Raw genomic sequence first — 13,589 nt, 5'->3', positions numbered from 1 at the left:
ACCTAAGATCTTGGATTTGCTGGAGATTAGTCTCAGCATTCCCAGGAACTTATCCACAGGCTCTGATGTTGCTCAGAGAGCTCTCTAGGCACACCCTACCGCATTCAAGCTAATTCTTTTCTCCACAAAACCCTCACAGGAGTCATTATGTGAGGCAACCTCAGACTCTGCAGCTCCTCAGAGGAACAGCACAGCCAGCCAACCCCAAATCAAAAGTACTGCATTTTACAAGCGGAGTCCCAGGCCCTATAAACTCAGGTTAAAGAGAAACCATAAACCAAAGCACAATGAAGCAGGTCAGAAACTGAGATGCAGGAAGGGCTGTTTTAGGCAATTTTATAATTAGTGGTCACTTTCAGACAAGAATAAAGCCCCGCTTGCCACTTAAGTCTTCTCACCAATCATCTGCTCAGTGGCTCCAAAGCTCATGGAACTGAGTTGTTTTTAAAGTTGACAACGCACGAGGATAGCTTATGTGTACTTGGTAAAGCAGCTACAATACTCAGAGGCAGCTCCTCAGAGAACTTTAAAGCCCCATTATCTCTGGGTTCAGTATGCAGACTCCCCCGATCCATAAAAAAAGAAACAAGAGTACTTTATTAAAATACTAAATTTTATTTTTTCCACATACATTTAGTCTCCCCACCATTTCCATTTGTCTGACCACCACCATGCCTTATCAAAACATTCCATACATACTTAAAATGAAGCTGAGGGTGGAGTCCTGTCTTTAAAAACTAAACAGGCATTTTGGACAACACATTCTTGGCAAGGTAATCTGGATGACATTTATCAGACACAGGAGGGAAAGCTCTTTCAGCATTTGTAAAAAGAACAGCCAAATAATGGTTACAGAAATAAGACTGCAGATTTTAATGAACTGTTAAAATTGTTTTCTTTTCTTACAGAGTCTGTCTCCACTGCCAGAGAGCTTGAATGACCTGGAAGTGTACACAAAAAGTTAGATATTGAAATCAATTTTTCAAATGATTTTTGAAATTATTTTATAGAGTTTACTATCTCCACTTTCTCCATAAAAATGGACATTAAATTATAACAAAAAATGCATTCCTTTCAGAGAAAATCAAGTTGAAAGCATGACATTGGGTCCTTCTGCTAGAAGACTGTTACTCACAGCAGGTCACAACAGTAAGAACTCAGTGAAGGTGAGCGAGAGGATGGGTGTGGACCAGCTAGGCAAATATTGGCTGAACTCTGCCTACCCTGGCTAATGTCACAGCAGCTCCAGTGGCTGAGGCTGACTGCTTTTCAACATTCCTTTAAGAACGTATCAATTTGTCCATCAGACAAGTCTACTCTGAGGGAAGCAGGAAAGCACAAGGAATTCTGTCACTGGAAAAAAATTAACTTAAAGGAATTTTGATAGGGAAATCTAAGACACATTTTCAGCCTAGTCTGTGTTAAGCAATAACTAGTTCAGAAACTTGCTTCCTGATACCACCTTTTGGCTTGCGCTCTTTCGAGAGCTCAGTTGATTTTGGGAGAGAATGTAGCAAGAATGCCATCATCTCCATCACAAAACAGCTCCCCCTCCCAGACACCCTCCCCAACAAAGGGCTGAACAGCAGACTGGCCTAGGTGGCCAAATTCAGCAGCAAGGAAAACCACAGCTCATTTCCTTAGCCAATACGGTGCCAAAAGGAAAATTCTGTGGGTTTAGTAAGCAAGAGATGACTTACCAACCATATAAAAGCTGGAAAAATGTAATAAAATATTAGCTTTCCCATCTTAGCCAACTAAACCCTTAAAACCATTCCCATTTATTTAATCTGAAGTATTGTTTGTGGTTTGCAACCCTTTGAAACAGTCCAAAGCTTATAAAGACTAAGTAGAAAAGAATCCCTAAGTCAGGTTATAAAAGCTTTTGGACTTTATCAAGCTCTGATGAATTCTGTTACCTTCTGGTCCTCCGTCCTGAAGCAATTCTTAACGTAGTTGGCAAATTTGGGCTCCAGCTTTGGAAGGGTAGTACCCTATATGGAAAAAAAGCAAGCTTTAGGGTCTGCAGATCATTTAACATTTCCAGTAAATAACCTATGATGCTGAACCCCTTTGCAACACATGTGGAATTTGAACTCACTTTGCAACTTCCCACACTAATCTGCTTTAAACCATTTTAGAAAGTTTGCTTCTCTACTATACCCAGATATTTCTCACAGGAGTGGCTACACACTGAATTGCTGTCCAAGACTCTTTGCTGATGTTGAAGAGCACAACAGCAAACACTCACCACTTAAATAACTTTGTCTGTAGCCAATAGCCCATGCTATACAGATAAACTAGAACTAATTCTGTATTAATGGACTCTTACTACAGCATGCAACCTGAGATTACCCTTCAAAGGTAGGTTTTCAACTTCAGCTCTCTAAAGCAAAACAAGAACTGACCTCCCACCTATCCTTTAAAACTCACTAACACACTACTCATTAGTACACCACTTCTATTTATTTAAAGAACTGTTCTAGAAACAGTTCCTTGTAATGCCTGGAATTGTCTTTGCACATGCTCAGTGTGCAAGGCAGATTCAGGTAACAGTTCATAGATACAGGTTTACCATCATGGCTCCCAGTATCTCCAGGGAAGATACTACAGCATGCTATTTTAGGAGACACTGATTTCCTTCCACATGTCCCAAGAGAAATACTTTCCAAATTTTCAGGTGTATCAGTTGAAATATCCCATGCCAACGAGGACAGCACAATGAGCTGCTACTCAACACATTGCACAAGGCAGCAATTTCTGTTCAAAGGAAACAGCAACATGAGGAATATTTCAAACTGCAATACTGCAACCAGAAAGCTTGGATTTGGCCACTGTCTCACCTCATACTTTTCTATTAGCTTCCTGACACCTACTGAATACAAGAGTTCTGCTCTAAATCCAGTGATTTTTAAAAATCTGTTAACTTGCTGGCTGCCAGCTGGAGTCCTGTGTATACAGAATGCAAACACCCCTTCCCTTACTAAGGGATGCTCCAGCGCCATCTTGAAAAAACATTCAATTAAGCTCCCTGCTACAGTGCTTAGACAGCATTTCCCAGCAAAAACTCTTCAGCACCAGATAATGTATTTTAAAGCTCTTTTTACCAGTTATCTGCTCTGCATGCTTCCCTCTGCAGGGACATGTCTACTGTGAGCAGCTCAGCCACTTGTGCTTGCACTGCAGAAACATCACTAATCATGGCTCCTCTGAGTCATTTTATAACACCACAGCAGCATCCAGGGGTTATTGTGACCCACTAGAATGGTTCAATCCATCATGTCAGGCTCATAGTCCAGGGCTGTGGATTTCCATCCTCATCACAGCCTGTCATTGCTCACTCTGCATCCACCCCGTATTTAAACACTTCCCATCCTGTTCTGCATTCCTGGAACAAAGTAGCCTCAAAACACTAATGATCTAAGCAGAAGATGATCCTAATTCTTTAGGCAACCTTTGTTTGACCTTGTATGGGGTTAAAAAGGGTACTTTGAACCAAAAAAACCCATCAGCAAACCAACCATTTTTCCTAGCACCCTTATCAGCACTTCTGAGCCAGCCAAGTACAAGCAGTCAGGTCCTCGCTCCCACCTGCTACGAGTACAGGGGTACTCAGAACACACCCCTTGCTTGCACATGCACTACCACCCCAGGCTAAGGAGGAAAACAATCACCTGCTACACCCAACCAACCCAGAACTGAGTTTTCTATTTTAAACTTTAATAGCAGCTAAGAATACTACTCACAAGTGTGATCACCAAGTGCTAGTCATAGCTGGTAACAACCAGAACAAGTGGCTGCCCTCACACCTTTAAAGGGTGAAGCATCCACTGAAGGGAGACTCAACCCCACATCCCTCCAGAAAGCAAATGCTTTCAGGTCCTTAGCAAAGTATCAGCTCCTATCACAAGCACCTATCTCCCTCTTCTGGAAGTTACCGAGCCTTACAAGCACCAGGATACTGTTTCAAGACCAAGGCATTCCAAGCGTGTGAGGAACTCACTGCACTTGACTTTAGTAACCTAAAATGTATATCTAATACTAGTTAAGTCATCTTTAGAACAAACATCACCTAACGTTTTTTGTGTTTGTTTTTTGTTGGTTTTGTTTTGGTGTGGGTTTTTTTTTTTTTTATGGTGACACTTCACTTAAGAAATACCAAATTGCCAATCAGCACTACTGGAGGAATATGGAAACAAAATGGGTTTGTTTCTCATGAGTACAGAGGCATTTTTTTCCCCAAATGTGTTTTCATTTCTCTAAGTTTCAACATCAACACATGCTGATGATAACAGCACAGCAATCAGCGACATCGTAACAATTTCTTAAAACATCCAATTCTTCTCATCTGCAGAACTGTAAAAACAAGGCTGAGAAACCCCAATTCCAAAAACTCACCTTATCTACAGATGCTTGCATTTTTGCTTTTATCTCCTCTAACGACAGAGGGACTTTTGGTGTTTTTGGAGTTAGAGTTTTATCCTTCTTGGAATCTGGAGTCTGAAAATTATTCATTTCATTAGTAACTTGCACATGAAGCTACTCAGAATATAAGATAAATTTTGTAAAAACAAGGTTACAGTAGACTAGAACCTACTGTAGATTTTATATGGAACAGAAGAACAAGTTATCACATTGACAGTCCATATAGTTTTCAAAAAGTCACAAAACCTAAATTTGTGCTTCCCACACATTCCTCAGAAGCATGAAAAAGAACAATTTTAAGTCCGGAGTTATTATGGTTAGCATAGCTGGTATCTTATGCTTCTGGGCAGGTGCTTCCACAGCCTTTCTCTCAACAGAAATGAACCAAAAATAGCCAGAATATTTAGTGATTCAGAGTTTACTCCACATCTGCAGCCAGATTAGGTCATGCTTTAAAAGGCACACCTGCACTGCTTTTTGGATGCTATCCTGCCATGTACCCCATGCTCATTTCTGAATGAACCTTCCTGGCATCATGTCTGAGTACATGCAGCAAGGAAAAGCTGCACAAGGAAGCAGGACACGGTTACACAGCACTGAACAAGAAAACTGTCAGTCCTGAAGTGGGTCAGTGCCATGAGAGCCCCTTAGCAGCAGCAGCCTCCAACTGTTCCCCGGTGGAAACACACTTGGCAGTCACCCTCTTGTACAAGGTGCTGCACAAAAACAATAGATTTAGTGTTTCAAACCAAAGACTTACCAATATTCCCAAAGGGCAGTATATCTGATTTCAAATCTTGGCTGTCATAGGTATATACTGATCACTGAAGAGTTTCACAGAGAACATGAAGCAGTGAACAGTATCCTCAACATGCTTTATATTAAGATTAAAAAACTTCACTTAAATGTTAGTATGCTGTTTGAAGCTACCATTAGGCAAGAAACACTAAAATTCCACACTAAAATAAACCTTTGTTTTTCTCAGTTGTTTTCACTCACTTTTGATTTAGATGCTGGTGTAGATGGCTTAGAGTCTTTTCCATTTTGCTTTGCTTTCTGCATATTTTTTCCTGCAACCTCACGAACAGGCTGAAAAGAAAGCACACAAGGTAATCTGTCAAATGAGCTGCAAGTAAACTCAAGATAGCACATTACAGGAACCCAAAGGAAAACCTGGCAGTGCAGCGCAGTAACATACCCAAGAACAAGTTCTGTTATGACACCGTACAACTGTGTGGGACTCCCATTGTATTTTCCTTAAATAGATCACCTTTCCTTATATATTAACATGCAGTCCTTGGGGGGCAGATATTGCTTTAAGATGAATTCCTGGTGGCACTGCAGTTCCATGACCTCATTCAGTGCTACTTTTCTTCTGTAACACAACCCTTACCTCATTTGCCATTTTATCCAGAAATATTGTCTGGGATGCGCATGGGACGTGACACCACACAAACATTTAAGATATGGAGTCTTAACACTCCTATATAAATCAAGGGACCATTTTGTTCAGTCACCCTGGATTATATCAGACAGCAAGAATCTGCAGTTCAGACTGTCTTTCTTTACCAGGCCATTGTGCACTATCACCTATGGAAATTCAGTAGGGACAGAGCAGCACACGGTGAAGTAAAACATTAAATACTTGTTTTCAAACAGTAGATATGAGCACAAAAACCCAAGCCAAGGTACACAAGAAAATGCCTCCCTTCTCCCTGCCCTGCTGTGCGTTGACTGCACCACCAGATGGCACTCGAGGCCTGGCAGAATGGCACATCCAAGCACTTGCCCGACTGCAGTGAACCCTCTCCAGAGGCTCACCCACTTACAGCATTTTGTATTTAAGGTCGCTAAAAAAACCCTTTCCACAGCATGCAGGACTGAAACTGCAAAGCACAGCGCGCTTGGAGCAGGATTTTGCTTGCTGCCCAACAGCCATCCAGGCCCACAGGAGTCTGAGAGCTGCATGCCTGTGCTGATAGAAACCCCATCGCCCCTCTGCAGCCAAGGAAATAAAACGCAGACTGGATGGACACACACCCACATTGAAGTGTTCTCATGTCCTATTACAATTTCTTTACACAGGCTGAGCTAAGTGCAAAAACCAATCCATCCCCCATTCACACATTCCAGACAGCTGTACTAAAACTCATGGATTTAAGGGACTACCTGCCAGATTACTGTTGTATCACAGTATTAGCCACTTACTTTCTTTATTGGTGCTTTAATTTCTTCCTCATCATCCTCTAAGTCATCCTCATCACTACAATTAGAAAGGAAGTCACTCACCATAACTCAAGATTCACATTAGGAATTGATCTTCCCCCTCCCTCCCAGTAACATGTTTTATTCATGAAGGAAGCAAGCAATCTTTCCAAGTTTACCTTATACCTTAACACACAGCTAAGTGCTAGGGCAAGCACTACTTTTAAAGCAGTTACATGCATTCCCTCCTCTTCAATACTGAAGGGATGTATCCTAGGGACTTCCACTACTATTGTTAGGAGTTAATGAGTAACAGGAAGCCAAGCATTATAACCCAGTATGACATATCTGAATAACATTAATTTAGATAGCACTGCAGAGATAAATAAGGCAAGTATGCTTTTTCCCTAGCCAAGATACAGCAGCTTTTTCACTTAGGATCCAGTTATGTCACACAATTCATATTCTGAAATTTCAAAATACATTATCAAAACAAGAATACATACTCATCGTCGTCATCCTCATCTTCATCATCATCCTCATCATCCTCTGCTAGTTTTGGTTTTTTCTTTTAAAAAGAAAAGTCTGTTAAGTGTTGATACCATTTTGTGGTAATAAAGAGCAACTGTCATCTAAAATATTTGTGGTGTAACTACAAGACTATCTTCCATCAATTTAGCTAAACCCAGGAAGTCACAGCTGCCAAGTCCAAAGCTACTGACAAGTTTACTGCATGTGCTCTGAGCATACAAACCTTTCCTTCAGCATCTAAACTCTTGCAGTACACACTGATGTTTATACCAGAACCTGCAGTTACTGCAGGGGACAGAATTTCCACAGAAGTAGCCATTATATTCATCCTCCAGCAAAACTTTGAGAGCTTTCTGTACTTAGTTACACTTCTGTAATTTAGTACAGAATAATCCCCTTCTACTTATTATAGCAAGCCACCTAACTTACTCCTAGAGGCAGCACTAATACTAAACTAGAAGAAAATGCTGTGAAAAAAGTGACTGCAAGTCCATATACCTGTGGTGTTTTAGCTCCTCCTCCACTTGCTGGTCTCTTTGTTGAAGCATTAACAATTTTTGTATCATCTTCCTCCTCATCTGATTCTGGTTCTTCTTCTAATGCTGATTAAAACAAAGGCAACGTGTAAAAACCTCACCTTATTAAACAATAGGTAAAGCAAGACTGCTAGTAGGAAACAAAGAGCATCACCCACAACTGAGTAGCTTTGATCTTGCTGAAGTGCTGAACTGATAGTGGGAAGCTTCCCACTAGTGACCTAACCACTGAAAAGAAGTTTTCCAGCTGACTGCATGCAGGTACTACCACAGGGAAACCCAAAACGGGTGAACAACCACCACACACAACTGGTTGGAACACTCCTCACACACAACAGACCACAGAAAGTTAAAAATAACATTTTCTCCATTCCTAAGGAGACATTTAAAAACTAGTAGAGGGAAAGATCAAAGATGATTCTCCAAAGCAGAAGGCTAGTCCTAGGTTAGTTTAGCTAAAAATCAAAACTATTTCATGGGTAGTGTCCTCACACTCAGCTAATAAGCAGAAAGCCAACAGTGGGACACCAACACCCACTTTCAAGGGGAGGAATTACAACTCAAATTGCAAGGTTGATAAATGCCCCTTTATCCATACAAAACAAGTGGCAAGCAAAGGCATGCAAGCACTCCTCTGAACTTCTGCCCTACAGTCACTCCATGCCACCAGTGACGTGATTTTATGATTCAGAGGGTCAGTATCAGCAAAAGCACTTCTGGAGGCACCAGCTCCGCATCCCCTGGAGTCCTGCTGGTGCTGCCAGGTGCCCGGACAGAGCAGTGAGCAGCCATACGTACCTACGAGGTGCTGACCGCTGACGTAAACAGGCCCTGAACCACATTTCAATCTCAACACCACTGGCGGTGTGATCTCAAAGCCGCCTAATGAGACCTGTGGGACAAAGCATCGTTATTCAGTCGAATATTCCAAGAGAAGTGTACTCAACAGACACTCCATCCAAGCGGAAACAGTAACACCAACAGCTGGAGACTCCACGGCTAACACAGTTACTCCACGTTCCCACTGACAGAATACTCTGTGAGTGTTACAGAGTCAACTCAGGGTCAATAAGCCACCAACAGGGGTTTACTACATTCATGGCTTATCCTCGTTAAAGCACTCCAAGGCCATACCAATACACATTTGTTTCTACTCCACTTGGCAGCACTGTCAATTTGAACGTTATCCGTCCCACCTGCCCCTGGAGTTGTGTAGTTCTATTTGTACATCATCAGCAACTGAGTCAAACTACATTCCAGATAGCAGAAATGACAACAGGGTGCCCTTGGAGTGACAAAGAAGAGCAATCACCTGAAGAGCTTCGGACCTTCACAAAAAACAAACTGCTCTCATCCCGGGTTTAAAGAAAGCAACACAGCTTTAAGATGAATCTGCTTGGATATACTTGTAGATATATACAGATGAAATGTGTAATTACTATCACTTTAAAAGAATGTGTAATTTGAACAAGTCAATTATCTCCAGATGACTAAAGTAACTCTACCAGGCACAAGAGATGTTTGTATTTACTACCACCAAAACAGACACTTGTCTGAACACACTGTTCAGTCTCACTAAAATTCAGTTGACCCAAGCCATTTTTAACTTTTTTCTCACTAGACACCAATATTACAGTCGATTTTCCCAAGTTTCTGCACTTACTGTAGGCTGCACTGACATTTTCAGAGATGCCAGTACTACTTTAGTAGGGTTGCCTTCATAGTCCAGTGCTTCTGCTTCTACAACGTGTAATTCGTCTTTGGCTCCAGCTCCTAAAGTAACCTGTGAAGTCAAGAACAAGGCACAGTCTGAGCATCTTCCCCAATATTTTAAAGTCTTCTAAACCCCATTCACTGTTCTGCATCAATGAATGCTGAAATGTGCATTTCTAACTACTAATGATTCAACCACACTCTAGCCCAAGCCAGTACTCTTTCTCAGCAACACTGGAACTTCCAAAGCACACCTCCAGGCATGTTTTGATGACAGTGAAATCAGGTCATTTGCTGGTGGATCACTGCACTGAAACAAGGTAGTGGCAAGTTCAGTCAGCCCTACAGCTAGTCCAAGAAGCACATACACATCATCTCTTCCACAGAACCTCAGCCTACAGCCTTCCCCTTCCTGCCATCAGCCAATCGCTTCCCTGTATCACACTGTGCACCTTCTGCTTACTTGACATTCATTGAGGAGTCAAGTCTAACACCAGCTCAGTTGAACACTGTGATTTATGCCCATGTCTTTTGCTTTAATTCACCATGGACTGAGAACTGCTGTCCCAAGGCATTTCTAAACTCAACTGCCTGGATTCCTTACTCTGAGTAAGAGTCTGGCACTTTCTGAAGAGTCAAAACTCATAGCTGCAAGGAGACAAGTGAGTGAAAGCCATTGGTCAGGCCTGAAATTCCAGTTCACTGAACCTCTGGCCTCTCAGACAGGACTACATGCAGAAGATGTGAAAATCAAGAATCCCTTGTACTACAGCTATTCCCAACAGCAGTGCACAAGGCTCTGTGTTCCCTTTCCTAAAGCCCATGCAACAAAAGCCTCCCAACCCCCACAGGAGACATGGGTGTTAATACTTCAGGCAGATGCATACAACTCAAGTTTCCATTCTCCAAGAGCTGAGCTTTAAGGAGGCTATAATGGTTCAGACTTAGATGTATCAGACTGAAGGCTGGGAAACAGAATATTGGATTCACTACTTCTGGCAGATTTTTATTAGCAATTTAAAGAGGTGAAATTGCAGCTCTGATCTCGCCTTTTAAATGTGTGGTCAACAACACTGACTTGTTCAGCTAGTGGGACAAAAACTTTAGAGCATGCCCTCCACCCTCTACTACTCCTGTCATTTGCTCCAGTTCAAGTAATACTACAGCACTTACTCTTCATTTATTTCCTGTGTTTGGCAAGCATCCATGTATGTGCTTAAATTTCTACACTGAAGGAATGCACACTGAATAAATAGGTAATGAGGCAGTGACCACTCCTGTTCTTAGCTATTACTAGGACATTTTCAGAAACTCACACCACTTTTACCTCCTTCATCCACCCATCCCTTTTCACTTTTACCCCCTTTTCTCCCCATCTTGCTGTACCTCATGCCCAAGTCCATCACCACACTTGTATGTTAACAGGCACTTCTACTCACCTGGGCTTTTATCAAGAGCACAGATCAGTCCTCAGGTATTTGCTACCTTCACACCTTATCTTTCTGTAAGTTCTTCCTATGCTCAACAAGGCATTTTCTGCTTGCAACCACATCCCAGACCTTTTAACTCTTTAGTCTCTTAAACATTTCCTAGTTTGTCCTTTGTTATCTTAACCCCATTTCTCCTGTGTATCACCCCTTTTTGTTCTATGAAAAGAGGTTATTAATTAAAGACTTTTCCCCCCCAAAAGCCTAACAACAAAGTAGCACTGTGGATTGATCTGCTTCATCCTTCACACAGTGTACAACATCAGAAGAGATCCTACAAGAAATTTTGAAAAAAATAAAAAAAATAGAAAAGGAATGTTGGGTAAAATCATACAATCGAAGTATCACTAATTTTATTTGCATAGCAAGCATTCAGATACAAGAACTTGGTATATGGACTTCCCCATACATACTTTATTGTTATATTCTTCCATCAAAAGAAATTGTAATCAAGAACAAATTACTCATTGCCAGGTCCAGGCTGCACTTTTCATAATACACAAGGATGGAAAACACATGAGTCACGTAACTAACACAGAAGTGTTTTCAGTAACACTATGAAGTGTTTAGGGATCATTATTATGCAAGTGACCTCCAGGAAGCAATTCTGCTGTAGGAATTAACCCACAATTAAAAGACTCTCTTGCTCCCAGGTGTCAAAGTGTCTCTTTGTATCTAAACAAACACAGCAATAAGCAGCAGAGATGCTGTAACTCTTTAATATCTTGTCTTTGAAGCTGAGGCATATTGTTCTGCTACCCAGAACAAAAGCCTTGAAATAGTGTGTCTGACTTGTGTGGCACCAGAAAGCTCCAAGGACACACAAGAACTCTCCAGGAGTCTGTCAGATGAATTATCTGACTGAAAGATGGGGTTTGCCAGTTACATCCTTGGAGAGGGCAAACCAAGGACAAAAATCAAAACATACACCTTTTGCCCTCTTATTTGGATTTACTTATTATCCACTTCTGGGGAAGACCAAGAACTGGAATTATGTTTGGGAACACACTGAAATGGTTTTCAAAATAAAGTTTCTAGTAGTCTACAGAGGTGTGCCTATGTATGAGTCTTGTAAGTCCATCCTTCCCCTGTGCTCCTGTAGCATCTGCACTATTTGCATTAGGGATGCCTGAATGTACGGGTTGGCATTTAATTCTATTTAGTACGTATTGATTAACCTACTGTGAGTTGATTCTTAACCTTTTCCAGCCTTGCACTGCTTGCTGTCAACAATGAAAAATCCATGGAGAAACGTCTTCAATACAGAAAAGATCTGAAATTACAGTATACACTCCACTGCCAATAAGAGATGCTTATGAACAGATTCACAAAACATTTATCTCTAGAAGAATTAAGACTGGAGAAATAAACGACGCGTTAAAAAACTCACTTCTTGCATCATAGCACACCACTACATTAAAAATGTAAAGTTAAAAACCAAACAGTACTTGCCGTTCTCAGAGACAACTGATGTTCATTTTCTTCATCATCTACTTTAAACTGATACTCCTTATCCGCTTTAAGCTCGCAGCCTGTAAGAAGACAATTCAATTATACATCTGCTTTTTTATTAAAGACGCAGGTATTTGCTAACCATTTATTTTGCAACTTAGTGCTCCCAGGCCTTGTACCTGCACAGAGAACTAGCGGCACTCTGGGCACGCACGCAGTGAACACGTGGGGTGAGGAAAACCCCAGGCGAGTGCGCGGCCTGCTGCCGACCACGCAGCTCCCCGCGCGGCCCGTTCAAGCCCAGCAGCTTCAAGACCACCCCCGCCCAGCGTCCCTCGCGGTGCCCGGGGCGATGCCAGCTCCGCAACGCCCGCGGCGGGCGGCCCGGCCTGTCCCGGAGCCATGGGCGGAAAGGCGCGCGCGGCCGCGAGGCGCTCCACGTGCTCCGCCTCCGGTGGCGCTGCCATGTGCTCCGCGGGCGCTCCCAGCGCGCCGCGTCCTTAGGAACGGCCGGGAGACACCGGGAACAAAGCGCGGGACAAAGCGGGACGGGCCCCGCCACGTGCGGGCCGCGCGCCACGTGGGGAGCGCGCGCGGGAAGGGCCGCGGCGCGGGAACGGCCCCGACACAGCCCCCCCTTCCCCTTCGCGGAGGCGCGGCGCTCGGCCGGCACAGGCCGCGGCCCCGCACGGCGCCCGCACGGCGCCCGGCCCCGGGGCCTGCGGGGGCGACGGAGCCAGCGGGCCCCGGGAGAGCGTTGCCGCGGGAGCGGCGAGCGTTACCGAAGAGGAAAGTCTGCGGGCGCAGGGGGCCCATGCTCTCCATGTCCATGGCGCTGTCCTCCATCGCGGGGCTGGGGCGCAACTGGCCGGCGGATGCTGCGCTGCGGGCGGACACGCACTAAAGGAAGCCCCGTGCCCGCCCACTCGCTGATATAGCCTCGCGCTCTCGCGAGAGCCGCGCGCGGGACACGCCCCCTCGGCCCCCCGTTCCGCTCCTGCGCACGCGCGCACTCGCGCGTGCGGAGGGTGGTCGCGCGCGGGGTCGGGCGGGCCGCCAGGGGGCGCCGCGGGGCCGGGTCCGTGTGAGGGCTCCCGGGCCGCCCCCCGGACCCTCCCGGGCCGGTCCCACCGCGCCGGAGCCGCCCCGGAGCCGGAGCCGCAGCCGGAGCCGGAGCCGCGGGGAACCGCAGTCCTCCGCTGCACGGCCGCGCAACACGTGGGGCGCAGCGATGGGGGGA

At 44.1% G+C, this 13,589-nt stretch overlaps 1 protein-coding gene across 1 annotated transcript; it reads right to left on the bottom strand.

Annotated features, from left to right (window-relative positions):
* Positions 1-592: 592 nt before the first annotated feature.
* Positions 593-13,295, bottom strand: NPM1 (nucleophosmin 1). The gene is made up of 11 exons (XM_042024581.1): positions 13,132-13,295; positions 12,350-12,429; positions 9,361-9,480; positions 8,496-8,589; positions 7,660-7,763; positions 7,137-7,198; positions 6,634-6,688; positions 5,425-5,514; positions 4,399-4,500; positions 1,920-1,994; positions 593-941 (listed from the first exon to the last, which is right to left on the bottom strand). The coding sequence occupies exons 1-11, from the start codon at positions 13,193-13,195 to the stop codon at positions 903-905; spliced, it is 885 nt and encodes a 294-aa protein (XP_041880515.1). The 5' UTR covers positions 13,196-13,295; the 3' UTR covers positions 593-902.
* Between the last annotated feature and the right edge of the window lie 294 nt (positions 13,296-13,589).

The sequence above is a fragment of the Corvus kubaryi genome, unplaced genomic scaffold (genome assembly GCF_017639235.1).
Source record: "Corvus kubaryi isolate FWS band 111438036 unplaced genomic scaffold, C.kubaryi_AGA036_p1.0 128, whole genome shotgun sequence".
In the NCBI taxonomy this organism is placed as follows: Eukaryota; Metazoa; Chordata; class Aves; order Passeriformes; family Corvidae; genus Corvus; species Corvus kubaryi.
This window is presented reverse-complemented; position numbering and strand designations above follow the sequence as displayed.

Excerpts from the sequence above, each read along its gene's own strand:
- NPM1 (XM_042024581.1), bottom strand. The coding sequence starts at position 13,195 with ATGGAGGACAGCGCCATGGACATGGAGAGCATGGGCCCCCTGCGCCCG. Across the intron at positions 6,689-7,136 it reads GATGAGGATGACGACGATGA|TGATGAGGATGACTTAGAGG; the intron begins GTATGTATTCTT and ends TTCTAATTGTAG. Across the intron at positions 4,501-5,424 it reads CACCAGCATCTAAATCAAAA|ACTCCAGATTCCAAGAAGGA; the intron begins GTGAGTGAAAAC and ends AATAATTTTCAG.